General features: G+C 51.2%; 1 protein-coding gene and 1 long non-coding RNA gene across 12 annotated transcripts in view; one reads left to right on the plus strand and one right to left on the minus strand.

Moving 5' to 3' along the window:
* Positions 1-1,410: 1,410 nt before the first annotated feature.
* Positions 1,411-5,879, plus strand: LOC140627996 (uncharacterized). Its single transcript, XR_012026456.1, has 2 exons — positions 1,411-1,649; positions 5,501-5,879. It is a non-coding gene; the product is annotated as an uncharacterized lncRNA (long non-coding RNA).
* Positions 2,500-26,607, minus strand: part of STARD8 (StAR related lipid transfer domain containing 8) — an 82,991-nt gene continuing 58,883 nt past the window's right edge. For 5 of the 11 annotated variants that reach the window (XM_072816689.1, XM_072816687.1, XM_072816691.1 and 2 more), the window contains 13 exons: positions 16,478-16,549; positions 14,207-14,288; positions 12,859-12,922; positions 9,688-11,117; positions 8,947-9,120; positions 7,794-7,953; positions 7,128-7,326; positions 6,523-6,733; positions 6,123-6,237; positions 5,652-5,876; positions 4,427-4,644; positions 4,144-4,320; positions 2,500-3,992 (listed from right to left, as the gene is read on the minus strand). In XM_072816689.1, coding sequence (XP_072672790.1) covers positions 3,875-3,992; positions 4,144-4,320; positions 4,427-4,644; positions 5,652-5,876; positions 6,123-6,237; positions 6,523-6,733; positions 7,128-7,326; positions 7,794-7,953; positions 8,947-9,120; positions 9,688-11,117; positions 12,859-12,922; positions 14,207-14,288; positions 16,478-16,549 — 3,245 coding nt within the window. In that variant the 3' untranslated portion in view covers positions 2,500-3,874. Of the gene's footprint in view, positions 3,993-4,143; positions 4,321-4,426; positions 4,645-5,651; positions 5,877-6,122; positions 6,238-6,522; positions 6,734-7,127; positions 7,327-7,793; positions 7,954-8,946; positions 9,121-9,687; positions 11,118-12,858; positions 12,923-14,206; positions 14,289-14,705; positions 14,746-16,477; positions 16,550-26,607 lie in introns of those variants that run through there. The other 6 variants (XM_072816688.1, XM_072816692.1, XM_072816697.1 and 3 more) reach the window with 4 other exon arrangements.

Raw genomic sequence — 26,607 nt, forward strand, 5'->3', positions numbered from 1 at the left:
AAATTGAATTTAAATAAAAAATAAAATATTTTAATTACCTTTCAGAAAAAAACTCTTAGGAAAAGAATTTTTTATATATCCAGCAAGAATGTACTTTTTCAGGGATCCCTGGGTGGCGCAGCGGTTTGGCGCCTGCCTTTGGCCCAGAGCGCGATCCTGGAGACCCGGGATCGAATCCCACGTCAGGCTCCCGGTGCATGGAGCCTGCTTCTCCCTCTGCCTGTGTCTCTGCCTCTCTCTCTCTCACTGTGTGCATATCATAAATAAAAAAAAAAAGAATGTACTTTTTCAGTAAATGATGAGCTGATAAAATATTAAAATAGAAACAAAACTCCATAGTGAGGGTACAAAAAGGTCCCTGGGGTGTTTTGAGTCTGATAAGGAGGTAGGTGTGTCCCGAATGGTGGCAGCTAAGGCTACAGGGGTCTGAGCCAAGGAGGTAGGTAGGGCCTTGGTGCCAAGCAGAACATAATGTGTATACCTGTGGAAGCCCGAGCCCTCCAAGCAGAGGCTCACTGGTAAGGGGGACGCAGGTAGGAGGCAGGGTAGGGGATACCACCATTTATTCATGTCCACCATGTGCTAGGCACTGTGCAGCCACATTCACAGCCATTGGCTCATTCAACCCTAATGACAACAATTGTAGTGTATAAATAAATCATTAGCCTTATCTTCTGTGAGGAAAAAGAAATTAGAAAGGTTAAATGTGTCACTTAAGATCACAGCCAGGAAATGGTGTACCCATCTGAACCTGGGTCTACCATCTACTCTCAGTCACTCTGGCAATAGGTCACCAGAGACTAAAAACAGACTAAAGCTCTGAGAGAGATTGTCCAATTTCCACATGAGATTCACTCACTGGTTTCTTTGAGGCACTGGGTCAGGAGAAAGCATAGGCAACAAGGTTGGGAATTTGGAGGTGAGAATTGTCTACCATCAGGGAACAGAAGAGATCAAGTCAGGGGAGGCCGAGGAATATGGCTAGAAATGGTCACAGGCAGTGCTTGCCATGTGTGTGGAACTGAGAGGCACCATCATTGTGACACCCACTCCCACACTTACAGGCCATGATGGTCCACCCATTGACTGCACAGTGGGCCAGGCAAAGAGGCAGCCGTGGGAGCTTTTGCTTTCTGGAGGGGAATGACACTAAGGTCCAGAGAAGCTCCCTTACTTGCCACTAACTCTCCCAGAATGCCAGAGATGGAGAACCACATTGGGTAGCTGGTCCTGGGCAAGAGTTTGGAGCTGAAGGTTTGTAGGAATTCTTTGTATCTTCTAAGAATTTCTCTCATACACAACTTTGTCTCTTAGCAACCATCACCTCGGTGGTTCTTTTGTGTCACCCATTGACAGCATACTCATCCCTATCCTCTGTGCCATCACCACAGCCTCCCTCCATGACCAGGTCAGGCAGTGCTTGTGCCAGAAGGTCCCCTGGCTGCCTGCCTCAAACTACTGGCTTGAGCTTCACACTGGTGTCCCTTAACACCGACACTGCCTGAGCCATCTCCCATCACCCATACGCACATGCGGGGTGCCTCCACTGTTATCCCAAAGGCAGAGGGCTACCAGGACTTATGCTCCATCTTGCTCCCTTCCAAGACTAACTGAGATCCCCAGGCAGCAGCAGTGAAGAAAGGCCATAGGTATGTAGGGACAGCTGAACCCAAAGAGAATGAAAGGTGATGGAGAAGTGGGACTTGACAGATAACCCTGCCCGGTCAGGCAGAGTGGGGCAGGCCAAACTGAGTGCTTACTGAGCCAGGCTTGTGCTGAGGTGTCACTGACCTGTCTGACCCACGAGGAGGCTCAGGTTCAGATAGAGGAAGAAACAGCAGGACTTGTTTGCTATACGCTACCCAATGGCACTCAATGGGTACACACATTGGATCCCAGAGCCTGTACTTCCTCTCTAGCTGCCCCCAGGAGCCTGGGAACTTTATGGCTACAGTAGTGTGGCAAAGAAAGCCTTTTCCTGTGGGGAAGTAAAGATGAAGGGGTCTTCCTAGCCCCCCTGGACTTTGCTGGCCACTGGAGCCAGATCAGGGGCTGTCGTCAGGCACTCTGACCTCTCTTGTGCTGGTTTATGGGGAAAACAGGGTCTCTAAACCTCTAGGGGCTGGGTTTCCACTCTTCATCCTTAAGTCTGGGCTGTGTGTAGTAGGTGAAGGAAGGAAAGCCTAGCCAGGGGCATCTCTCCCTAGGGCTACTGTCAGGATACCTGAGGTCATGCTTGTGGGCCACTCAGATTGGGGATTGGGGCCCCTGGCCAGATCAGGGAATCGGGGTGTGCAGCTTCTGTGCAGTCCAGCCTCCCCCACCCTCAAATCACCTCTCAAAGAGAAGGGCTGAGGCCTTCCCCATTCCTACTGTGGCCTCTCCCTGAACCCTACACCAGTAATGTTCACAATTTCTGCAGCTAACACTAAGCCCACATCATAACCTGCCCTCAGTTCCTAACCCATCATCCCAGTGAAGACAGTCACACAACCAGAGGGCATCTCTAGTAATGCTTTATTGTTCTGCTGAGGGGTCACATTGTTCCAGCTCTCCACCTCCCTCATTTTCAGTGCCCTGCACCCTTGGGCTTTCCAGACCCCTGCTTGCACCCACAGATTATAATATATTCATGATAGAATATGTGTGCTTATACAGATGTGCATATATATGTATCTATATATACAAATACATATATATATTCTGTCTGTACAGTATTTATAGGTACAAATAAAATAGGCTTAAAAATTACAGTATTGGCTGGGACCCATCCCATTCCATTTTATTGAGCTAAAAGAAAAATAAAGCACCAGTTGGCATTTGAATGTCATTCGGAATTCCACATAAGCCAAGATGACTGCTGGGTGGGATGGATCAGGTTTGGATCAAGCCCCAGCTGGCTGAGATGACACTAGGCCCCTCCATCTGGCTGGCTAGCTGCCTGAAACAGAGGTCAGGTTTCTGCTTGATGAAGGGGCTGTTATGTCAGCCTGTTAGCATAGGCAGGGAGAGCAGGAGAAGGGATGCCGACACAGGTATGTGTCTCTTTACTACCATCTGCTTTTGCTTGGCCTGTGAGGTGGGAGTGAGCCTGTTTGCTCTCCAGACATGAGTATGTGACCAAAGGGTGCACAGGACACCAGGGAGTGGCAGATAAAGTATGAGGCCCAAGTCAGGGAGACTGGTTAATTGGTCTCCTGAGACCTGAGAAAGGAGGCCCTCTCCCCCCTCTACCATATCACAAGCTGCCCCAAATACTCATGTTGCCTAGGTAGTGCCCGCTCTTTAAATCAGCCTCATAAAAATCAGCATTGTATTTACACAAAGAAAACAGCTCATGCTGGTTGCAGCTGACCTGTGCTCATCCTCCCTTGTCCAATTTCCCTGGAAAAGTCAGTTCAGGGCCAATACTAAGCCCCAAGGCAGGACCAGAGGCTCCTGCCAACCTCAAAGGGACCCTAGCACCAAAAAAGGATAGCTTGGCCTCTCCGAGTGGCAGAGAGCTGGAAGCACACGCTGCTCTCTCCCTCCTCCCTCCTGCAGGTGGAGGAGCTGGTGAGGCTTCAGACTGATGGTGCCTCGGTGGGCCTGGGGGGAAGTAGCAGTCTTCTTCTGAAAATGACTCCTCTCTCTTGGGAGGAGAGAACACAGGCTTATGGGTGGAGGTGGAGTAGAGATGGGCCACTGACATTTTCTTTTCCTCCCCTGGATGTGTGGAGGAGCTTCAGGAAGTAAAGGGGACAGACTGCTGGATCTGCAAGGGCCTGGCTCTGCCCCTGGAAGCAACATGTGGGGGATGCTCTCCTCTCTTCTCCCCCTTACTCTCTTGGCACCAAGGGGCCCAGGTGGTTTCACCCTGGCACCGAGCTGAGGCTCACAATTTTGTCTCAGGGCCAGCTGCCTGCAGGGTGGGGAAGGAGTCCCGGATCTTCGCCACTTCCATGGCACACAGGTGCCCAAAGACTTTGTTGTACCAGTCAGGAGAACGGCCCCTATGGAGGTAGAAGCAGGCAGGTATGAGCCATGGGTTCTTCTCTGGATCCCTTGCCAGGAGGAAGGAAGAAAAGACTTGCCCCAAGCCCCCAGGGATCAGTGGCACAGGACAGAGGTAGGGGGACTGCCCAGCCTAAGGGGGCCTGGTACCTGAGATCAGCACGGCAGATGTGAGTGAGCCGGGAGCGGCCCAGGCCACAAGGCTCCATGAGGTACTGGGAAGTGAGCATCATGGCCCGCACCCCTGATTCTGGCACAGGTTGCTCAGGATCCAGGGACTGGGAGACGAGCAGACAACCACCACGGGGCAGGTCAGAGCGCCACATCCTATTGGGTGGAGGGTACAACACACACATTCTGGTTCCTGGTGTCTGTTCCCAGTCCACCTCTCTGGCCCCCCAAGGATAGCAGGATGAGAGCTAGAACCCCTCACCGGAGCACCACGAAGTCACGGCAGGGATGGGGTGCCATGCTGTCGGTGACATAGTGGTACAGCTCCACACCTGGCATCAGGGCTTCCAACACCTGGGCCCGCAGCAGGTCCTCATCCCAGAGGGCCCTCTCCCGCAGAACACGGTGTAACACGACAGGTGGAGGGGCTGCCACCTCAGTGGACACCTTCCACACACGCAGGGGGTGCCCATCTGGTGCCTGAGAGCCATGAGAGTGGGGACAGGGGCCAGCCATCAGAGCCAGAGAACACCCACTGCACCGCTGTCCCCGCCCCAGTTCTAGCCTGCTTTCACTTCAGCCCCGACAAGGGAAGGCTGCAGGGGTACTGGGCTAACCCTAGCCAGGTCCAGACAGGCCATCCCTTTGCTCCCTGTCCTCTCCCTCCTCTCTGGATGTCTGCTTCTCCACCTAGTCAAAAGCACAAAGAGATGACGAGACACAAATTCTCTGGGGCCTATTAGGCTCTACCATGAAATGGATGCCATGCTTGGAATTTCTGAAAGTGAACAGGAAGAGAAGAGGGGGCCCATCATCAAGGAGCTCACCATCTAGCATTGGAAGCAGAACACGTGCACAGCAACCAAAGCTGCTACTTCACGAGTCTTTTGCACATACCAGGCACTTGTGCGAGCTTCTCATCCCAAGCCCGTAAAGGGAAGTTTTACTATGCCTTGCTTTATACAAGATCGGGCTTGTGGTGTTACTTGTAATTGGAATCCAAGAAAAAAGGTGGCTAAGGCCAAGAGAAGGATAGAGGAGTCACCTCCAGTTTGGGACATGACAGGAGGCTCTGAATGAAGGAGAGAGCATATCAAGTTGAGGCTTCCTGTAACTTGGGACATGCAACACTTCGGGCAGGTCAGTCTAGGTAGAAGGACAGCAGGGGCAGAGGCACACAGGTGGGGAGCTCAGCACCACTGTGGTGCAGAAAGGTACAGGAGGCTAGGCTCTACATACAGTGACCTGCCTACAGTGGGGCTCCAGTACAGAAATTCTGGCAGGCGATCCCCAACAACAGAGAGCCCCCATCTCATCTGGTTCTCAATTTCTTTAGGTACTTGCTCTGCTGGCTGACATCCTCCAAGATCAAGCTGAGGCACAGTGTGACTGGTAGGACAGCTCCTTCCCTGAGCATCCTTGACCTCCTGCCTGCACCCCTTGAACTCTTTCAGCTCCATGGCAGCCATAGGCGGTGTGCTACTTACCTTTCTACAAGCCAGCTCTGTGTGTTGGGGCCCCGGCATACTCATCCAACCCTTGAAACGCTCGGCAGCATCACGCAGCAGCTCCTGGACACTCTCTTCCATGTAGAGGCTCAGGCTAATGCCGGCTGCTTGGGCCTGCCGCAGCTCAGCCAAGGCTGGGCAGGGAGGGCTGAGCTCAGCTGCGTTGTAGGAGCCACACAGCTGTAGCACCATGTCCTGAGGGACCTGGGAGAGCACACACACAGACACTATGGCCATAAGGAGCAACAGGCAGTCAGGGGCCCACGGGATCTCTCAGGTCCATGTCAAGGGGTACAGAGGCCTAGCTACTGGCAGTGAGGTAAATGAGAAACCTTATAGGAAAAGAGTTGGAAATTAAGGGGGTATGTGCCAAGTGGGCCCTATCCCTGACTTGGGGGGACATAGCTCTGGCCTGAGGGTTTCCCTGGATCTGGGCCTAGAGTGACTCACTTGAAAAAGTTTCTTGCAGTCACTGATCATGTGTGATAGGCCCTGGGTGGCAGCCATGTTCTCACTCAGGTCCCTAGGGCCTGGCCGGCCAACCAGGCTGCGTTTGCTCCTGATCCTAGAGGGAAGAGCCGGGAGGTGATGACACATGGGCACAAGACAAGATGGATCACTGGCTGGCTTCTAGCACCACCCCCCCCCCCCCATCCCCATCACAAAAACCACCTGCTGCCCATTAGAAGGCCTTGCTTCAAAACATCCAACTGGTCCCAGGTCCCTGAAGAGTCAGGCTGACCCCTGGTGGGGACACCTGGGAACTGCAGGACCAGCCATCAAGGGTCCGCAGTCCAAGGGGAACCCAAACCCTCCCTGCCTGGCCTTGCCATATCCTGCCCTGTTTCACCTCGGAGAGGGGCTATCCTTCTTAGAGACGTTGAGATGGAAGATGGAAGGTGCCAGACACACAGCTAGGTTGCCAGCTGTCATCTGGTTTTCTTCAGCAGAGGCAATGTCACTTAGGAAATAGAGCAGAGTCTGTAGGACCTCTCGGTTCTCATCCGGGAGCAGCAAGGTGGCAGCCTGAGCTGCTGCCAACCACTGATCCTTGGGGAGGACTGTGAGGAAGGAATGGAAGAACGGCTTTTTTATTCCCCTAGAGCTTCTGGCAGCAAGTCTCCTGCTTCTAGGAATGCAGAGGGCACAGGGGTCCCAAAGGAGGTCAGTGAGAGGAAAGGGTAAAGATGGGCTCTGAGAGGTCTCTGGGTACTGGACTCAGCCCCACTCTCATGTACCGTATAACCTTAAGTAGGTGCCTGCCTTTCCTTGGGGCCTCAGTCCATCTTTCCATATGACGGGTTTGGGGAATAGAGTGTGGTCTCCCTCCAAGGGCCTTTCCAACTCTGGATAGCAAATCTTCCAGTGAGCACCAGGTTCATCTCTCACAAGCCCCAGGAATGCAGGGAGATTGAGAATGGGGCAGGTTGTCAGGGATCAGTGTGGGTGACTCACGCTGGTAGATCTGCAGGAAAGTGGTCGTGAGCTTGCTGGTAAAGATAGGCTCTGGTAGGTCCCGGAAATACTGCTTCAGCAGGTCTGCCACATCATAGGCCGACTGGCCCTCGTAGCAAACATGGTCTGGGTTGGCCTCATTCATTTGCCGCAGGTTCTGGATCCTGGACTTCACCCCAGACTTGCGGAAGATGCCCACCTGGCCCAGGCAGGGAAGGGACAGATGGAGACATGCAGGACAGGAGTGGGGTGGGGAGGAATGTTATGAGGCCAGCCCCGGACTGGGTGTCAGGAGTATAGGCCACCCCAGAGACTTCTAAGCCTGACAGGCTTCCTGCTAGGCAGGGAAGGAGAAAGATGGCAAGACCAAAGAGAAGGGTTTTTATAGCCCCAGGGTCAAGGGGAAAGATGGCTTCAATGGGAATGAGTAGGAAAAGAGTGATCTAGGCTAAGGTAGGCTCCTAAATATGGGGCCTATGGTGCCTGGGCTAGAAAGAAGCTGGCAGAGAGCCCGGCAGAGGGGAGCTTCACCTCCATGCTTGCAGGGCCTTCCTAAGGCTCAGAAAGGTCTCCAGTGGGTCAGAAAGGTCCTCGCAGCTCCCCTCCCCAATTCCTCAGCCCTGGATTTCTTCCCCAGTGCCATCTGTCTTCCTCAGCAGGGCTCACCTGGTCCAGGCACTGGCTGCGCAGGTAGCGCATGGCTTGCTGAATGCTCTGTGGCAGTGGCTGGCCTGTGCGCTGCACGTGGATAAGGGGTGGCACCCCAAACACCTGCTGGCCTCGGTAGTCTGGAGTCTTATTCCTTTTCATGAACTTGGGCACTGACCTGTTTGGGGGAGTGACAAGAGTTCTGTGAGGGGTACGGAATAGGCTCAGACGCAGCTTGGAGACTCTGCAGTCTTGGGGGTCTCAGGCAGGGGTGATGGGGGTAAGAAATACACCACATCCCCAGAGTCAACATTCCTTGAGCACCTGCTCTGGGCCGGGCCCTAGGGAGTCACAGAGGAATACAGGGAGCTCTCAGTTGGCGGTTACAGGCAATGACAACATATGTGGTCAGGAGTGGACCAAGCAAGAACTTAGGGGAAGACCCATGAGGAAGGGGAATTATACCTAGTGGATCAGAGAAGGCTTCAGGGAGGATGTGGAAATTCAGCAGGCTCTTGAAGGATAGGTAGGTGTTGTCCCAGAGGAGAAATGGGGAAAAGGCATTCCAGGCAGAGAGAACAGCACAGACAAAGGCAAAGAGGCAGAACAAAGAGTATGGCACATTCAGGGAAGGGCAACAAATTTACTGGGCTCTACAGTGGCCTTGATTTAGAGTGGCAGGCTAAAGAAACCAACAGCTGGGGCAGGACCAGAACATGAATGGATCATGATGGGGAGGAAGCTGGACCTTCTTTGGCCCTGGTGTGGGGCAGGCTGGTGGTGGCACTGAAGGGTGTCTATCAGGAGAGCAGCAACCAAGGCTGCCTTTTAAGACAATCTCACTGGTGGCAGCCTGGAGGTTGGGATGGAGATGGTACTGCTCAAGGACCTATGGTACCCCACTCCCACTCCTCCTCACATATGGCACACATACTCACATGTGTCCCATGAGCATCCCCCACAGACATATGCAAGCCATGCTGACCTCTCAGGACATGGCCTCTCCAGCTTCCTGGCCCAACCTAGCACTACTTGGCTTCTGGGCTCCTCCTGCTTATACCTACCTTCTGGGGCTGACCGCCCCCCCCCCCAGGGTCCTGGAGTGGAGACAGGAAGGGAACCAAGGCCTGGGTGAGAAGCTCCCCACCCACTATGGCCCAGGAGCACTCACCAGGCCCACCCTGGTTTGTGTGGCACAGTGTACTTCTCCATGAAGGCAGTGAGCCGCAGCAGTGAGCCCTTATGCAGGAGGTGGATCTGGCCAGCAAACTGCCAATTGATCTCCAGTGACTCTGAATTGAGGCTGGGCCGGTGGGAGTTCTGGAAGCTGTGCCAGCGGAGCTTCCTGGTGAAAGGTGAGGAGCAGAGAAGGCCAGAGGAGCAGGTTTGGAGTAAACCTTAGGAAATGTTGAGCTCTTCTGGTTCCTTTATTCTCCCCAAAAGAAAGCAAATGCAGAGCGATGTGAGCAGTCAGCCTTGCTACTGGGCCCGATGGTGGAAAAACCTCATATTAGTCTCCAGGGCTGCCCGGTAGCCAAGCTGCTGTCAGGGAGGGTGGCATAGAGCTGAGGCCCATCTATTGCCAACGAGCAGCCCCAATGGAGGGGCTGATCCGAGAGCCCAGAATGGCAAAGCTGTGGATCCAGAGACCACCTCCTCTAATATCTTTGGTTTACACGTGGGGAAACCAAGGCCCAAAGAGGAGCCAGAATTTGCTCAAGGCCATAGTAGAGGCAGACCCTGAACTTAATTAACCTGGAGGCAATCAAGAACCTGCCCCTGGGCCTCGGGACTAAGAAATTGGCTTGAGAGACTTAGTTGTGTGGGGGAGAGAGGGGAAGGAAGAGAAGGACGATGAAGGAGGGGGAGAGACAGAGAGAGAGATGTCCCCACCCCTACACAAAACTCCCACCTGCAGGGTCTGGTAAGTGAGGCCCCAACGCCTGAATCCCGTCGTTCATGTAGTCTGGATGCTTGAAGTCCAGCTGGCGAGCCCATGACCTCAGCCTCGTTCATGGAGTTTCCACTACTGTCCAGTTCACTGGAGGAGGCCACAGTGTCAGAAATGGAGTGTCCTTCTTCCACAGATACGCTGGAGGCCGAGGTGGGTTCCCCACCTGAATTCACCTCCTGCCCATGACCTTGGCCCAGGTCTAGGGCCTCGGCCTCAACCTGGGCCCGGGCCTGGGCCTGGGCCAGGGGCTCAGACTGAGCCTGATACTCAACCTGAGCTGGGATTACTGGCTGAACATCAGCCTGGTCTGGGGCTGAGGACTCTCTGCAGGCTGGAGCCTCTATCTGGGCCAGAGTCCCAGCCTGCCCTCCAACCTCAACTGTGGCTATTTCTACTGACGACGCAATCTCCTCCTCTTCTTCCTCTTCTTCCTTTTCCTTATCTCTAGTCCGCAGGTCTGGGTAGATGGCCTGAGACCAGAGCTCTACCCGTTGCTGCAGCCCCCATACATGCTGGAGGATGTCATCTAGGTGGGCATAGCTGCCTGTACCTTCCTCATCTTCAGCTTTAGCCCTGACCAGTACTGGCTCAGATGGGTACAGCTCAGACATGTTGTCATAGATGCTGGCATGGCTGCCCGTGGAGCCACAGGAGCCCCGGCGCCCTTCACAGCCCCAGGGTCTACCTGGCTGCCAATCTGCCAGGCAGTGTCCATCCTCGGGGAACAGGCTCTCAATAGACAGAGAGCGAGGGAATGTGCCTGGTTTGTGGTCCCTGGGCACATGCACAAGGCAGTCACCCCGGTGCACCTGCTGAGGGTGTCGAAACATGGCCACAGGCCAGGCCTCCCAGGCCCTTGGAGTCTCGGTGCCACTGTTGCTGGCTGAGGCGGCTGCCCTATTCTTGGCCCTGTAGAATCCAGCTGAGAGGAAGCCACGGTGACTACGGAAAGAGGAGGCTTTAATGGCCTTCTCTAAGGTGGCTGGGCCACGGTCGGGCCCAGCTTGCCGACTGCCACTCTTTTCCTTCCACCTCAGAGAATCAAGATGCTTAAGGAAGCTACGAGAATGGCGCTTCTTGGCTTTGTCCCGGGGACCCTCATGGCCCTGGGTGGGGCTAAGGAGGGGCTGGTTACTCAGGCTGGGGACGTGGCAGGGCGTGGGCAGGTCCATTGGCTCCGGCTCTGGCGATAGGCTTACAGCGATGGCTGGCAGGGAAGTGGTGCTAAGCTCAGTGAGGACGCTCTCACAGCTGGAGGTCACTGGCAGGCCAGGGCTTGGTGGGGCCAGCAGGTCAGAGGAGTCCACATGAGACCAGCATTTACTTTCTTGCTGGAAGGCCCAGTGGTTGCTGATGGTACACTGCTCTTCTTCTTCTGAGTCTTCATTCTGGGGAGGGAGCCACAGGGTCAGGTTAGAGAAGTCTAGTCCACAAGTCCTTGTTTGTATTCCACCCTCTGCCTCCAAACTCTTGGAGTAACAATGAGGTAAAGGGCCCCACTTTCTGACTGAGGACATGTCCTAGATGCGGAGCTGGCTCTGGGAGTACCAGAATAAGCTAGGAGTCTGAGACGGAGCCCAGACAGATAGTACTAGTCATCTCATTCATCTAATCCCTCCTCATTTCACAGATAGTGAAACCCAGACCCACAAATGAGAAGCCACTTGCCTAAGGTCATACAGTGTCACGTAGCAAGTCATTGACAGAACCATCATTAGAATCTAGGTGTTAGGGGGATCCCTGGGTGGCTCAGCGGTTTAGCGCCTGCCTTTGGCCTGGGGCGTGATCCTAGAGTCCTGGGATCGAGTCCCACATCAGGTTCCCTGTATGGAACCTGCTTCTCCCTCTGCCTGTGTCCCTGCCTCTCTCTCTCTCTCTCTCTCTCTCTCTCTGTGTGTCCCTCATGCAATAAATAAATAAAATCTTTAAAAAAAAAAAAAAAAGAATCTAGGTGTTAAAAAAAAAAAAAAAAAAAAGAAAAAAGAATCTAGGTGTTCTGGGATCCCTGGGTGGCGCAGCGGTTTAGCGCCTGCCTTTGGCCCAGGGCGCGATCCTGGAGACCCGGGATCGAATCCCACATCGGGCTCCCGGTGCATGGAGCCTGCTTCTCCCTCTGCCTGTGTCTCTGCCCCTCTCTCTCTCTCTCTCTCTCTCTCTCTCTCTCTCTGTGTGTGTGTGTGACTATCATAAATAAATAAAAATTAAAAAAAAAAAGAATCTAGGTGTTCTGACCTCCTGTGCTCAGCAGCCTCCCAAGTCTCTAGGCTATCGTCTTAGATTAGAATCACAGAATGCCAGAACTGGAAGAAGATTTTAGATTTTCTAATTTTCTATTTTGCAATGTGGGGAAACCAAGGCCTAGAGAGGGGAATAGACTGGCTCAAAGCCACTGAGAAGTCGGTGGCAGAGGTGGGACCAGGTTCCAGGGGCTTCCTGCTTCCCAGACCAGGGCTCTGGCAGCCTAGCTGCCCCTCCTGGCTCCAGACCTCTGGTGGAGAAAGGCCCAGAAGAAATCCACAAAGCCTGGCCCTATGGAAGGATGAGGTCATCACGCTAGCATTCCAGGGCTACATGGAGACTAAGAGTCTTCTCGGTTTCTGCAATCCCAGATTGGCAGAGTCAGAAAGGCCTCATGAAGCTATTAATGTCCCCCTCCAAATCAGTGTAGAGGTGGAGAAAATGGGGCTCAGGGGTACAAAACCTCATAGGGACACAGTTGGGGATCTTGACTCCTAAGATCATATAGGCCATGATTTTTCCACTGCATTATTCTGTCTCTGCTTATAGTCAAGGAATTATTGCCATCACAAAGCAGGTAGTGGAGGCAGAGAAATTTCCCCGAGGAAGGGCCACCACTAGGTCAAGTTATTGGTAAACTCAGTAGGGGAGAGGTGTGCTGAGGGTGGTGGGTGAGGATGGGCCAGGGTACTTGTTCTCATCCAACCTCCAGGCTATGCTTGCCAGAACCTGGCAGAACCCCTTACACCTCATTCCCACGCTGGAGCAAGGCATTACTCTGTACACCCCAGACTCCCAGAACACCGAAGCGAGTTTTGCAAGGAAACTGTGTATGCTCTGGGTTCAGCGCAGTGCCACAAGACCCCAGACCCCACCCTTGCCATGACTCACCTGCTTGCATTGATAGTGAATTTCCAGTTTCATCGAGGCACAGTTGTTCAAGGTCATCAGCCTCCTGTAAGGAAAGAAAGCAGTGCTCACCTAAGAGTCTCAACCAAAGCCTACAGGGCATAACCTACCAAGACAGCCCCAAGATGCCCTCCACTAAGGTCACATGCCCAAGCCATCAAAATGTCTCCCAAGACCCAGTGTTCATAACGGTTTCAGTGCCAGACATGGTGCTAGGGAGATTATGGCCTCCATCCTCTGGGAGCTTGTATATGTGGAATAAACCACTACAGAGATGGGGCAAGGTCAAGAACAGTGTAAGCAGAGAGGGGACCAGTCAGATTCCTCTGGGAATCTAACTGAAGGGGGAAAAAGACTCAAGGCCAGATCTTGGCCCTCTAGCTAGAGTGCCTGAGTGGTGAGGTGTCAGAGACACAGACAGAGGCACAGAAGGCACACAGAGGGTAGGACAAGGAACTTCGGTGAAGGGACATTAGGCAGTCAGAGAAGGCTTCCTGGAGGACAGAAGTGGGATTCTTCTTCTTTTTTTTTAAGATTTTATTTATTCATGAGAGACACAGAGAGAGGCAGAGATATAGGCATAGGGAGAAGCAGGCTCCTTGAAGGGAGCCTGATGTGGGACTCGATCCCTTGACCCTGGGATCATGCCCTGAGCCGATGGCAGATGCTCAACCACTGAGCCACCCAGGCATCCCAGAAGTGAGATTCTGGAGGAGGTAAAAACAGGGGCTCCTCTCCCAGGCTTCCACAAGAGGCCGTGACAGGGTAGAGAGGGTAACGGTCAGCAAACAGACCACCACCAGTGTGACGGGGGAAACTGAGGCTGATAAGGCCAGTCAAAGCCAGACCACAAGAGTGCCTCGAGCTAAAATAGCTTTACTTTTCTCTGCAGGCAGTTGTACACTCCAAGTAGAGGTGTGCCTGCTTGGAAGCTGAATCTGGTGGCTGTAAAAAGGCTGGATCAGGGTGAGAAGGGGACAGGCAGGAAGGCCAGTTAGTGGGCCACTGTAATGTATCCAAAAAGTCGTGGTTTGGTCTGAGACAAGGCCCAAAGCAGTGTAAGCAGAGAGGGGACCAGTCAGATTCCTCTGGGAATCTAACTGAAGGGGGAAAAAGACTCAAGGCCAGATCTTGGTCCTCTAGCTAGAGTGTCTGAGTGGTGAGGTGTCAGAGACACAGACTGAGACACAGAGAGCAGTGTGACTGCAACAGATGAGCAGTGTACCAGGTTGGGCCTCCTCTGCTGGTGTGAACAAGGGATTATTTCTTTCTATCGGGAAGCCCCAGCCCAGGCCCTGACCTCCCAGGTCTTGCCCTCAGTGGTCCCTACCTGCACAGGGCCCCCAAAGAGTCCTTGTCCAGAAAACTGTGGTCCTTCTTCACAGAGCCAATATCCAGGGGAAACAGACCTTCTGTATGGCAGAGAAAAGCTAAGGTAAGTCGAGGGAGGTAGGTCAGAAACTCAGCGCCGGCAGCCCTTGAGTTGGAAAGGGGAGGCCGGAGAGAGAGGAGGCAGGAAGGCAAAAAAGCTGAGCAGAAGGAGCAGGCCTGGAGTAAAAGGAGGGGCTCCAGGAGCTCGGGTTGACCACTGGAGGCGAGTCCAGGGTTGAGGGAAAGGAGGGCTGAGCTGGATGAGAGGACCGAACCATAAGACAGGTCCCCGGGAGATGGCAGGCCTGAGGAATTGGGCAGCTGCCAAGAGCCAAGCTTGGTGCCCCTCAGTCCCCTTTGAATCCTGGGCTACTCAGACAGGGAACCTCCTCCCTGAGGTGCAGTGAAGGGAGCGGGGCAAGAGTGAGAACAGAGGACAGTGGGCAACCAAACAATACCTCATTTCTTCCTACCACTCAAAACGGCAGGGTCCACTCCCTGGAATGCAGGAAGGGGAGGGGAGAGAAGAAGGAGTGGGCTAAGAGGACAGAGAAGCCAGGAAATCCCACCCCTCTCTGGCTTGCTGGTGAAACAAACCCATTTTCTCATGCACCTCATATTAACTGATCACCTACTTTGTGCCAGGCACTGGGGCTACAGCAGTGAATGAGTTAAAATGATCCTTTCATGGAGTTTACACTCTTAGGAGAACAACAGACAATAAAGCACATGTGAAACAAGACAATACTGTCCTGAATGCCATGGAAGGCAGTAGCCAGGATGATAGGATAAAAAGAGGCTGGTGGGGTGGGGGCCACTCGTAGACATGTGGTTAGCAGAGGCCTTTCCAAGGTGATGACTTCTGAGCAGAGTCCTGCAGAATAAGACAGGGCTGGCTGGGCCAGGAGCCTGGGAAGACAATTCCAGGCAGGACTGACACTAAGACTCTGAGGAAGGAAAGGACATGGTGTGAGCAAGTGGTAGAAAGGAGCCTGGAATGCCGTGCGCAAACAGAAGAGGAGTCAACAGACGTGGTCAGGTGATGTAGTCTTGCCAGCCGGAACAAAACATAGGTACTTACCTCATTCTGAGCATGCTGGGGAAATCAAGCGGAGGACCGACAGAGCAAAGAAATGAGAGTGAGGCCCGAGGTTCACTGTACATGGAAGAGCATAGGAGGGAGTGTAGGAAGGAGGCTGGCATGCTAAGGTGGCAGGTGAGTGGAGATGGCAGTTTACACAGGAGGTGGTAGTGGAGGTGCTAGGAAGTGGATCAGTCCAGGATACAGTGTGCAGGGACAAGGGACTTTCAGAAAGGAAAGAGGAATCAAGGATGATTTCTGAATGCGTGGCTCAAGGGGATGGTGGTGCCCTCAGGAGGTGGATTTAGATCTGTTCAATTTGAGATGCCTACCCGACAGATGAGGAGATATGCAACTGATGGTTGAATAGATGAACCTGGAGCTTGGGAATAAGGTCTGGCAGGGAGACATGTGGGAATCACCAGAATTGGTACTTGGAGAGGGCTTTCCTGGGAAAGAAGTGTTGAGATGAAAAAGGGACCAAGACTGAACTCTGGGCTACCCCAACATTTAGATAGCAGTTTGAGAGAGCAGAGTCTTCTCTAAGAAGACAGAAAACAGCATCCAGAGAGAGAGAGCCAAGAGAGGTGAGTGTTCCAGAAGCTGAAGGGAGTGGCCACCTGCATGAATTCTGTTGAGACATGAAGTAAAGACTAGGGAATGGCCACTGGATTTGATCACATGAAGGTCACTGGTGATCTGGGCAAAGTGGGGGCAAAGACAGAGTACAGTGGGGAGGTGTGAGAAGAAGAGGGAAAGGGGAAACAGTAAATATAAACCACTCTAAAGAAAAAAGAGAAAAATGAAGGGAAACAGAGAAATGAGGCCATGGGGAAGTTGAGATGAAGTCAGGATCACCAGGATGTACCCTCCTCATTGTACCTAGACACATGGCATCCTCACAAGTGGTACGGTGCAGGGGCCTTGGCCAAGACAAGGCACTTTAGTACAAGAGTGACACCAGAGCTGATGAGAGCTGATGAGAATGACTCAGTAGAGATGATGCTGTCACTATAGGAGCAGGGGGCCAAGGTACACAGTTTCTTGTGTGGTTGGAAAGAGGATCTGAGTGCCCCATTTTAGAGATGAAAAACAGAGGGATGAGGCAAATTTCAGGGTAGGGAAGGGGAAGCAATTGAGTAGTCTTACCTTCAAAAAGCTGAGCATACTGAGGGAATCCTGTTGCTCGGAGCCACTTACATGCTCTTTTGGCCTCAACTTCTAACACAAAACAGAGGGAAAGAAACAGGTGGAGAAACAGGGTTAGTTAGGTGCTGGCACTGAGCCACCCTGGGTATACACTGCCTCACCTCTGGCAGAGAAGCACCTCTAGTTCTCGTGATCTGGAAATGGCAAGGAAAGCAGGGAAGGGGCTGGCATATTTGTTGCATATCACAGCCAGCTAGGATTCACCTTCAGTTCCCCAAACCCTACCCTATGTATGTCCTGGCACACCTTTCTTGAACCTTACTCCCTGCTGGTCTCAATACCCCTCTCACTCTCCCACCCCTGCCCAAGTGTTCTTGGGCACCCAAGAACCCACCAGCAGCAACTCCCAGGAATGGAGTCAAGGAATACTACTGAGGGATGAAGCCAGAGCTGTGCCTTCACCCTCCCCTCCTGTGGGAGAAAGATCCCTTTCCATGGCCCTGGGTAGACCATCCTAGTCCAGCTAGGGATACAAAATGTTCAGCAATTATCATTCTCTTTCCCACCATCATGCCTAACATTCCCTAGCCCTTTGATAACCAAGTCTCACTTAACACACGTAATAGGCTGTGAAGAAGGTTTTACTATGTTTTATGGATCTCCACACAGGCTCAGAAAGGAAGGACTTGCCCACAGTCTCACGGTTGACCAAGGTAGCAGTGCTGGGGCCAGAGTTCAAGCTCAAGTTGACTCTCACTCAGGACTCCTTATGCTTCTGAGGTGGCAGATTCCCCAGTGCTCACTCTCCCCTATCATTCATCGATTTCCAGCCCTCCCTCCCCAGGGAACCTCCCAGGACTGCTCCAGAGCTCCCCTGTAGCTAGGCCTATGCAGTATAATCCAGTGCTGACTGTCATGATGACACAACATGGACCTGTGGGAATCTTGGAGGACACTAGTTGGGTTAGCCTCTCATCTCTGCTCTGGGAATGCCCAGCACCCCTGCCATCCTCAGTGGAGGCAGGCAGCTGGACTACAGGAGGCCAACGTAGGCTGAATGCCATTAGCAAAGCCCTAGGACTGCCCAGGCAGCAATTTGTTTCGTACCCACGTGCTGCCAGAGAGCAGTGGGGCTAGGACTATGGGACCAGGCACTGTGGGGTTGGGGGGTGGAGGAGGCTGCTGGCTCAGCAGAGCTACTCTGGCCACAAAGCCAAGCACCCAACATCTCCTTGATTTCCTTGGCACCTATGACCAGAGAACTCCAAGGAGACTTGTGAGGTTTCTCTGAAGACAGGAAGAGCTCTTTCTCTCCAGTGCTCTCCCACAGGGAAATCCAGGATGAGATCCTAGCAGCTAGGCATGAGAAGTTAAAAGACAAAATGGTATTTGAGAGGATGCCAGGTGGGGAGACAAGGGAGGGAAGAGTGCAGGAAGGTAGAAGTTAGTCCAAAAAACCAATAGGCCTCTCAAGGGTCATACACTGATGAGGATTTCAGGGGAGGGGGAAGAGAAGGCTCTGGAGCTCCTGAGGGTTTTGGGGGCAAACAGGCGTGGGGCAGGATGAACATCTCTGCATTTCCCAGAGTGAGCACATCAGGTCAGTGCCACCCCAGCAGTTGCCTCTGCACACAGCTGTAGCCAAGTCTGCTCATGGGATGGTGCACCTGAACACACACACAGGCCCTTCAGTCTGTGCATGCACCTGAATCTGTATGCACATGGGTTTTTGGTTACTGCAACTTTCTAACCTATGACAAAGATCAAGGAATCATCAGGATTTCTGGGAGGTCCTGGTAAGTGTTTGTTCCCACAGAGCTCAGCCAACAGTAGCTCAGACCCCCTGGCAGGGGGCAATGCAGGCCTAGGAGAGGGTACAAGGTCTCTAGGCAAGAGGTGGTCTGGGAGAACTGTGACAAGAGCTGCTGGAAGGGACTTCATGTCAGCCCAGGAAGCATTTGAGGGACGTGGTTTTGCTGTTAGGACACCTGAGCCAGCTGCTACAACCACCTTCCTGTTTCCTGACTGTCTGACACTCCCAGGAGAAGGCCCCTCTCCAGCCTCAAAGCCCCTTCCAGCAGCCAGCTCTGCTATCCCATCATTAGGACAAAGAGAAAGTACCAAAGTGGGTACCTGGTGGGTTTCCAGAGACAGGCACAGAAGGAAACCTAAAGGGCCCTAAAGTGAACCCTAAAGGGCCATGAGTCTAGTATGGGCACCTCAGGCAGGAAAGCCAATCCCCATGGATCATCTTGCATGCCAAGAACATACCCTCAAAGTCCATCGCAGCCCTCAGTCATTCATGGCTAGATGCAGAACAAAGAGCAAAGGGAATGAGAGAGCTACCTGCCTGCCCATTATTCCCAAGCTCCTTCTGAAGCCTGAAGGAGGTGGGCAAGTGCAGTAATAAAGTCCTACATCTTAAATATCTGCACTATCTACCTGAGCCACAGAGGCAGAGCCCATGGGAGAGTGGCAAGCTACCTGCTCCTCTCATGCTTGGCAGTGGCCCTAGTTAGGGTTGTTGGGAAGGAAACCAGCTCACTTGGGTGGACAAGTTCTCTCACTGCCACCTAGACCCTCCAGCCCCCTGCTTTTCTAAGCGTGATCCCTGGGCCAGCAGCATGGATATCACCAGGGACCTTGATAGAAATACAGGGCAGCCCTGATGGCTCAGCGGTTTAGTGCCGCCTTCAGCCCAGGGCCTGATCCTGGAGACCAGGGATCGAGTCCCACGTCGGGCTCCCTGCATGGAGCCTGCTTCTCCCTCTGCCTGTGTGTCCCCCCCGCCTCTGTCTCTCATGAATGAATAAATAAATTTTTTTTAAAAAAAGAAAGAAATGCAGAATACCAGACCTACTGAATCATAATTTATATTTAAGTAGATCCTGAGTTGATTTGCATGCACATTAAAGTCTGAGAAGCACTCGCCTATATACCCTAGCTCAAAGATTCTCACCCTTGGATACACATGAAAATCAGCTAGGGAGTGAAATGAGTCAATCGGAGAAGGACAAACATTATATGTTCTCATTCATTTGGGGAATATAAATAATAGTGAAAGGGAATATAAGGGAAGGGAGAGGAAATGGGTGGGAAATATCAGAAAGGGAGACAGAATATAAAGACTCCTAACTCTGGGAAACGAACTAGGGGTGGTGGAAAGGGAGGACGGTGGGGGGTGGGGGTGAATGGGTGACGGGCACTGAGGGGGGCACTTGACGGGATGAGCACTGGGTGTTATTCTGTATGTTGGCAAATTGAACACCAATAAAAATAAATTTATTATTAAAAAAAAAGAAAATCAGCTAGGAAGCTTAAAAATCCCAATTTCCTGGGGCCCAATCCTCAGAGGCTGATTTAATTGGTCTGTGGTAGGGCTCTCCAAATTAGCACTTTAAAAATTCTACAGTATGGAACACACTGAGACCCAAGGGAATTCTTCAACTCCTACAGGGTTATGTGGCACAGATAAGACTATGACCGTGATCTTTTATTTTCCTTTAAGTTTTTAATTCCATTTACTTAACATAGTTATTTTAGTTTCAGATATACAATATAGTGATTCAACACTTCCATATATCACCCAAGGCTCATCACGACAAGTGCCCTCCTTTATCCCCATCCCCTATTTCATCCATTCCCCCCCCCCCAACTTCCCCTCTGGTAACCAGCAATTTCTGCCTATAATTAAGAGTCTGTTTCGTGCTCGTGTGTCCTCTCTCTCTCTCTCTCTCTGTCTCTCCCTTTGCTCATTTGTTTTGTTTCCTAAATTGTCTTTATCGGACTTATTTCACTTAGCATAAACTCTCAAGCTTCATCTATGTTATTTCAAATGGCAAGATTTCATTCCTATTTATGGCTGAGTAATATTCCATTTTGATTGTGTGTGTGTGTGTGTGTGTGTGTGTGTATACCACATTTTCTTTATCCATTCATTAGTGGAAGGACACTTGGGCTGTTTCCATATCTTCCCTATTGTAAATAACGTTGCTATAGACATTGCATGTGTCCCTTTGAATTAGTGTTTTTGTATTCTTTGGGTAAATACCCAATAGTGAAACTGCTGGGTCATAGGGTAGTTCTATTTTTAACTTTTTGAGGGACCTCCATACTGTTTTCCACAGTGGCTACAAAGGTTTATATTCCCACCAACAGTGCAGGAAGGTTCCATTTTCTCCATATCCTTGCCAACACCTGTTGCTTCTTGTATCGTTGACTTTAGCCTTCCTAATAGGTGAAGTGATACCTCACTGTAGTTTTGGTTTGCACTTCCCTGATGGTAAGTGATGATGAGCACCTTTTCATGCATCAGCTGGCCACCAGTATGACTTCTTTGGAGAAATGTCTCTTTGTGTATGACCCTGATTTTTTAATTTCCTGTCCAGTTCTGTTTTCCACTGCATTATGCTACTTGCCCTCAGATGCCAGGTAAACAAAGGGTTTAGACTCAAAGGAACCAACTCCACGCCCCCCAGATTTTTTCTTCCCTTCTGATATAGTGGAGTTACAAGCCTGAGTTGAAATACTGGTGCTGCCAGTCACTAGCTCTCTGACTTTGGGCAAGTTATTTAACCTCTATAAGAAAGACTCAGTTTCCCCCTCTTTAAAATGGAGGTAACAGAGTCTACTTGGAATAGCTACTGAGAGCATTAAATAAAATACTGGAGAGGAAAAAAAGCCCCTGACACAGTACAAGCACTAATTGAAGGGTCCCAAGAAAAAAGAACAAACAGAAAAAAGGCCCAGCGAGCATTTCCTTTAGACTCTGGAAAGTGGCTGCAGCCACATTACTGTCAAATTCGCAGATAAATGGCTCTGGAAAGAGGTTTGTCAGGAGGCAGAAGTCGCAAAGAGGCCACAATAGCTCCAAAAAGACAAAGAAGTCAAGGAGTTTGAAGCAGGCCCGCGGACTGAATCCCCAGCAAGGACTCTCTGGCAGGAATCTGGAAAATGTAATGGGTTATTACCCAACAGAATGTCAGGGATACCATATCCCAACAATACAGCACCTCATGGAGGGCTGGGAGGCCCTGAGACTCCCTCCCAGATGGAGCAATCAGACATACGACTTGGTGATTAAGGACTTATTTCACTTAGCATAAACTAAAAGCTAAAGCTAAAGTGCTTTGTGCTCATCCCTCCCACCCGCCCCAGCTTGGGGCCAGAAGTGACCACTCATTCCCAGTTGAGTCCACTCATCTGAGGCTGGGGCCCAGGTGTCCCAGACTGAGGATTGTCTTATGTGCCTGGCAGGAGAGTGCCAGGCACTGGGCAGGCTAAGGCGAGTGATATAGGAATGTCTGTCATGAGGAAGACATAGACATGGCCAACACGCACATGAGAAAATGCTCTGCATCACTTGCCATCAGGGAAATACAAACGAAAACCATGATGAGATACCACCTCACACCAGTGAGAATGGGGAAAATTAACAAGGTAAGAAACCACAAATGTTGGAGAGGATGCGGAGAAAAGGGAACCCTCTTGCACTGTTGGTGGGAATGTGAACTGGTGCAGCCACTCTGGAGAACTGTGTGGAGGTTCCTCAAAGAGTTAAAAATAGACCTGCCCTACGACCCAGCAATTGCACTGCTGGGGATTTACCCCAAAGATACAGATGCAGTGGAACGCCGGGACACCTGCCCCCTGATGTTTATAGCAGCAATGGCCACAATAGCCAAACTGTGGAAGGAGCCTCGGTGTCCATCGAAAGATGAATGGATGAAGAAGATGTGGTTTATGTATACAGTGGAATATTACTCAGCCATTAGAAATGACAAATACCCACCATTTGCTTCGACGTGGATGGAACTGGAGGGTATTACGCTGAGTGAAATGAGTCAACTGGAGAAGGACAAACAGTGTATGTTCTCATTCATTTGGGGAATATAAATAATAGTGAAAGGGAATAGAAGGGAAGGGAGAAGAAATAGGTAGGAAATATCAGAAAGGGAGACAGAACATAAAGACTCCTAACTCTGGGAAATGAACTAGGGGTGGTGGAAGGGGAGGATGGCGGGGGGTGGGAGTGAATGGGTGACGGGCACTGAGCGGGGCACTTGACGGGATGAGCACTGCGTGTTATTCTGTATGTTGGCAAATTGAACACCAATAAAAAATAAATTTATTATTTAAAAAAAAGGAATGTCTGTGACCCCTAGTCCTGCTTATATGTCCAGACATGCAGATCTCAGCAGTTTCAACTGCTATATTCCGCAGGCCATTCTCTGGCCGAGGCTAGGATGATATGCTGGGACAGGTCAGGGATGGCATTCAGCTGGCACAAGCTGAATTCCACTGAGATTTAAGCCCAGATGACTTTCTCCCTGGGGAGGGTCCCAGCTGATCTGAGCCATAAAAATTGAGGGAAGGGCATACTCAAAAGCTCCAGAGTCAAATCAGGTCTGCTGGAGGGAATGTCAAAGGGAAATGGCTGAGCGGCAGCAGAGGACTTCAAAGGTCAATGACAGAATCTGCACCTACACTTATGCAGGCCACATTACCATGATCCTCTTAGTGCAGAGCTTTTTCACTTCAGAGAAGGGTGGAATGAGAAGAAAATTCAGGGCTTCTCTTCCTGAGAAACGTCTTATGAAAAAGGGTAGTTTATGTACTCAAGAAAGGGGCTGCAACGTCTCCCACCAAGGAAATGCAATAATGCTGAAAGATGATAACTAAGTTGAAGAAAGAGCATTTTACCAATCAGGCTGGCTCCCCTACTCACTGCCTAAGTCATTTTAGACAACTTGCTTCATTCCCTAAGCTTTGGATTTTGATCTACATAGTGAGGACCAACAACTTTCCTGCCCTCCTCTGTGGTTATTGTGTGGAATTGGTCAGGTTTTGCCTGGTTTTGAAAGTGGCTATATGAAAGTTATCATTAGCACTACTTTTGTTAAGACTACTTGAACTTGGCCTCTCTCTCTTTGTCTCTCCTGAAACTAATATCACACTGTATGTTAACTGGAATTTAAATAAAACTTAAAAAGACTACTTGAACTTGGTAGGCACACATTCACAATCTTTAAGGCTTAGTTCAGATTGCGTCCTACTTGTAAAAAAAGTGAGCATGAGCTAGAAGGAAAAGAAAAAGGCAACTGGCAACTAAGTTGAGGGAGGTCAGGCCTCACCAACCTCACCCTCTTCATGCCACACTTGGGGGACTTGAGTCCTTCTGCCTTGTGGTCACTCAATGGGCTATGAGAGAGCCACCCAGACCCCACTTCTACCTACTTTAATAAAAATTCTGGTGCCTGGGCCCCAGTCATGACAAATTATATTCGAATCTCTGGGAAAGTTTTCATTTGTTTTTGAGTGCTTTCCAGATGATTCTAAAGTACAGGCAAGATAGAGAACCACTGCCCTGAACAAACATAGCCAGGAAAGAGCCGCAGCATAGGTCTCTGGAAAAATTCTAGCCAGAGGCCAGACTCAGGCCCATTCCAATCATTGGTCCACGTTCCTTCCTTCTAGGCCTAAGTGAAGGAGCAAGAGAGCAATGAGCGGCCCTGCTCCTATACCTGAGAAATGCTAGGTCCTGGCAAAGAGCTTCCTACATCATTTCTCTGGGTGGATGCAAAGCCCTTTTCCTTTGCCCAGCTTCACTCCTAGAGAGGGATCCTGTTTAAGAAAGAGATGTTGGCTTTCTGGCAGGGGGTTTGTATCTTACTTGGCCCCAAGTGGTTATTAGCAGCTCCTTTCACTCTCCCATAAGGATACATCTAAGGAGCCTAGGCCACAAGAAATGTGCCCACCCAGCCTTCATCCTTGGATCTCTCAGAGGTGGGTCTTTGTTCAAATTTGCACAAATGCTACAACAGGTGACTGTCTGGCTATGCCCCCTGCCCCCAAGGGACAGAGGAAGAGGAGCCTTCACAGGGGCTCATACATAACAGCTGTTGTGAATCTGAAGACTGCCAAGACTTCCCTTCCTGACCTTGGATGGGACATTCAGAGGAGTCTGCAATACCCTGTCCTCTGGGAGACTGGGTAGACTTGTCTCTCTGCTACTGCTGCTCTTAGCTGTAATTTCAATTCTTACTAGATTTTTACAAGGGTGGGGGACAAAGAGAGGAAAGAGATAAAACCAAAATAGCGCTCATACCACATTCCAAATGTCACAGGAGGGGTGTCACGGCAAGGGCTGTTGGATTTCAAGCAGCTAGCTTGGCAGTGCTAGTCATTGGCTGGCCTCTAGCTTGTTAGGTCACAGGCAGGACTTGGGGCCCCTACTGCACCTGTTGGGATGCCAGTCTCAATCTCAGCCAGAGCTACAATTGAATGCCAAGCTCCCAGGCCCATACAAGCAACACCTTTGGAGTCTGTCAGAAATGAGGCACTACCAAGGCACACAGCCCAGGAAGGGACAGTACCATGGGACTGGGTGGCATTATAGTGAAGCCACTAAATCTTGCTGGCTAGTAGCAGGTTCACATGTGTGGCTCTCCATGCTAATACCCCTCTCTTCTTAACACTCCATGTCCACACCAAAGATACAGGGCCTCAGGGATTCTCAACCAAGGATGCTATGCCCCAGGGGACCTTTGGCAATGTCTAGAAACATTTTTGGTCATCACTACTGGAGAGGCGTGCTACTAGTATCTGTTGAGTAGAGCCCGGGGATGCTGCTAAATGTGCTACAGTATATAGGAAGGACAATCCCCACAACAAAAGAAAGGCTGACTCCAGACTTAAAGTGTGACACCGTGAGGCTGGCCTCTACCTTACCTGGGGGCCTCAGCCCACCTTATACTTCCAGGTATCCCCACCCCTCCTTGAGGATATCCCGGGGGATGAGCCAAAGACTGGATGCATGACTCAGTGGAGGTCCCTTGTTTGTGGATCCTGTCGAGCCTTTGTAGGCAGGGCCAGGTCAGCCAGTGATAGGTGGCAATTCTAGTTTAGAGTTTTTATAAATTCAGAAGTTATACAAGAAACCCCCAACTGTGCCCCTCTCCCACATGAAACTGTAGCCTGAGATCTGGTATGCAGCTTTAAGTGAGGGAGGCTCATGAGGGCGCTGTAGCTAAACCAGACCTCCCTCTGGCTTCATGGGTCTGCTTGAAAATCTGGGTCCAGAGTCCAGTCTGTGGTCTCCTAGGCTGGCACTTGATACATCAGTTTTAAAGCAGGCAGTTGACATTCTTGCCCAGCCCAGGGCTTCCCTATGACAGTGAAGGTCAAAGCTTCCACCTCCTCTGCTTCAGTCACTCCATTAGCTTTCTTGCCCTCAGGGGATCCTGCCCCCAACCCAGTCCCAAGTGCACGGACAAGGTCATGGTTAAAAGGAAGGACAGGTGTTTTAATAAGTCATATACTACTCCTTCACCTCCAGTGGCCAGCCTGGAAGCAAGAGGTGCCAGCCTAACTGGTCTGGGGCAGATGTTAGACCTGTGGCAACTGCTCTCCACTATGATACAGGTGGAAAGATGATTGGATTGAAGGTCAGGAGAACTACATTCTAGCCTTAACTCTACTAGGAATTTGTTGGGTGATCTTCGGCAAGCCACTAACTCTGTCTGGGCCTCAGTTTTCCTGTCTTCTAATGGCCACTCACCAAAACCTAGACCCAGAGAGGGGGTGGGAGGCATGTGTGATTCACACTGGCTGGTTCAGTGGAAGGAGCTGTCTTCCTCCTGCACATTTTCTTCTGGGAGACTCCAGTGAGGGTGTTCAGTGGGGTCCAAGACCAAACCCATCTTCCCTTCCCAATCTGGCTCTACTGCTTTCCTGCCTCTCAAGGCACTGAACACCCAGGCTTAAACCACCAGCCATCCTATTCTGCCTTCTCTCAACTCATGTATTTAGTCACCAAGTTCTATCGATTTTTCCATCCAGTGGTCATGGTTTCCCAAACCCAGCCATGCTCTAGGCGGACAAGCCTGGATTACTTAAGCCCTCTAAGTTCCTGGCCTCTAGTCTCTCAATGGCTTGTCCTGCCAGCTTCTTCCTACAAGAGCCCAGCTCTGACGTAGCCACTCTCCTACTCTCAGCCTAGCAGGCTCCCCACTGCCCACTGCCCAGGGCACACACCAGACTGCTTTCCACATGGCACTTGAGACCTTCCACACTTTAGACCCAGCTTGCTGCAAACTCCTGTTATTCATCGGTATGGAGGTCAAACATTC

The sequence above is a fragment of the Canis lupus genome, chromosome X (assembly GCF_048164855.1).
Source record: "Canis lupus baileyi chromosome X, mCanLup2.hap1, whole genome shotgun sequence".
Classification (NCBI taxonomy): domain Eukaryota; kingdom Metazoa; phylum Chordata; class Mammalia; order Carnivora; family Canidae; genus Canis; species Canis lupus.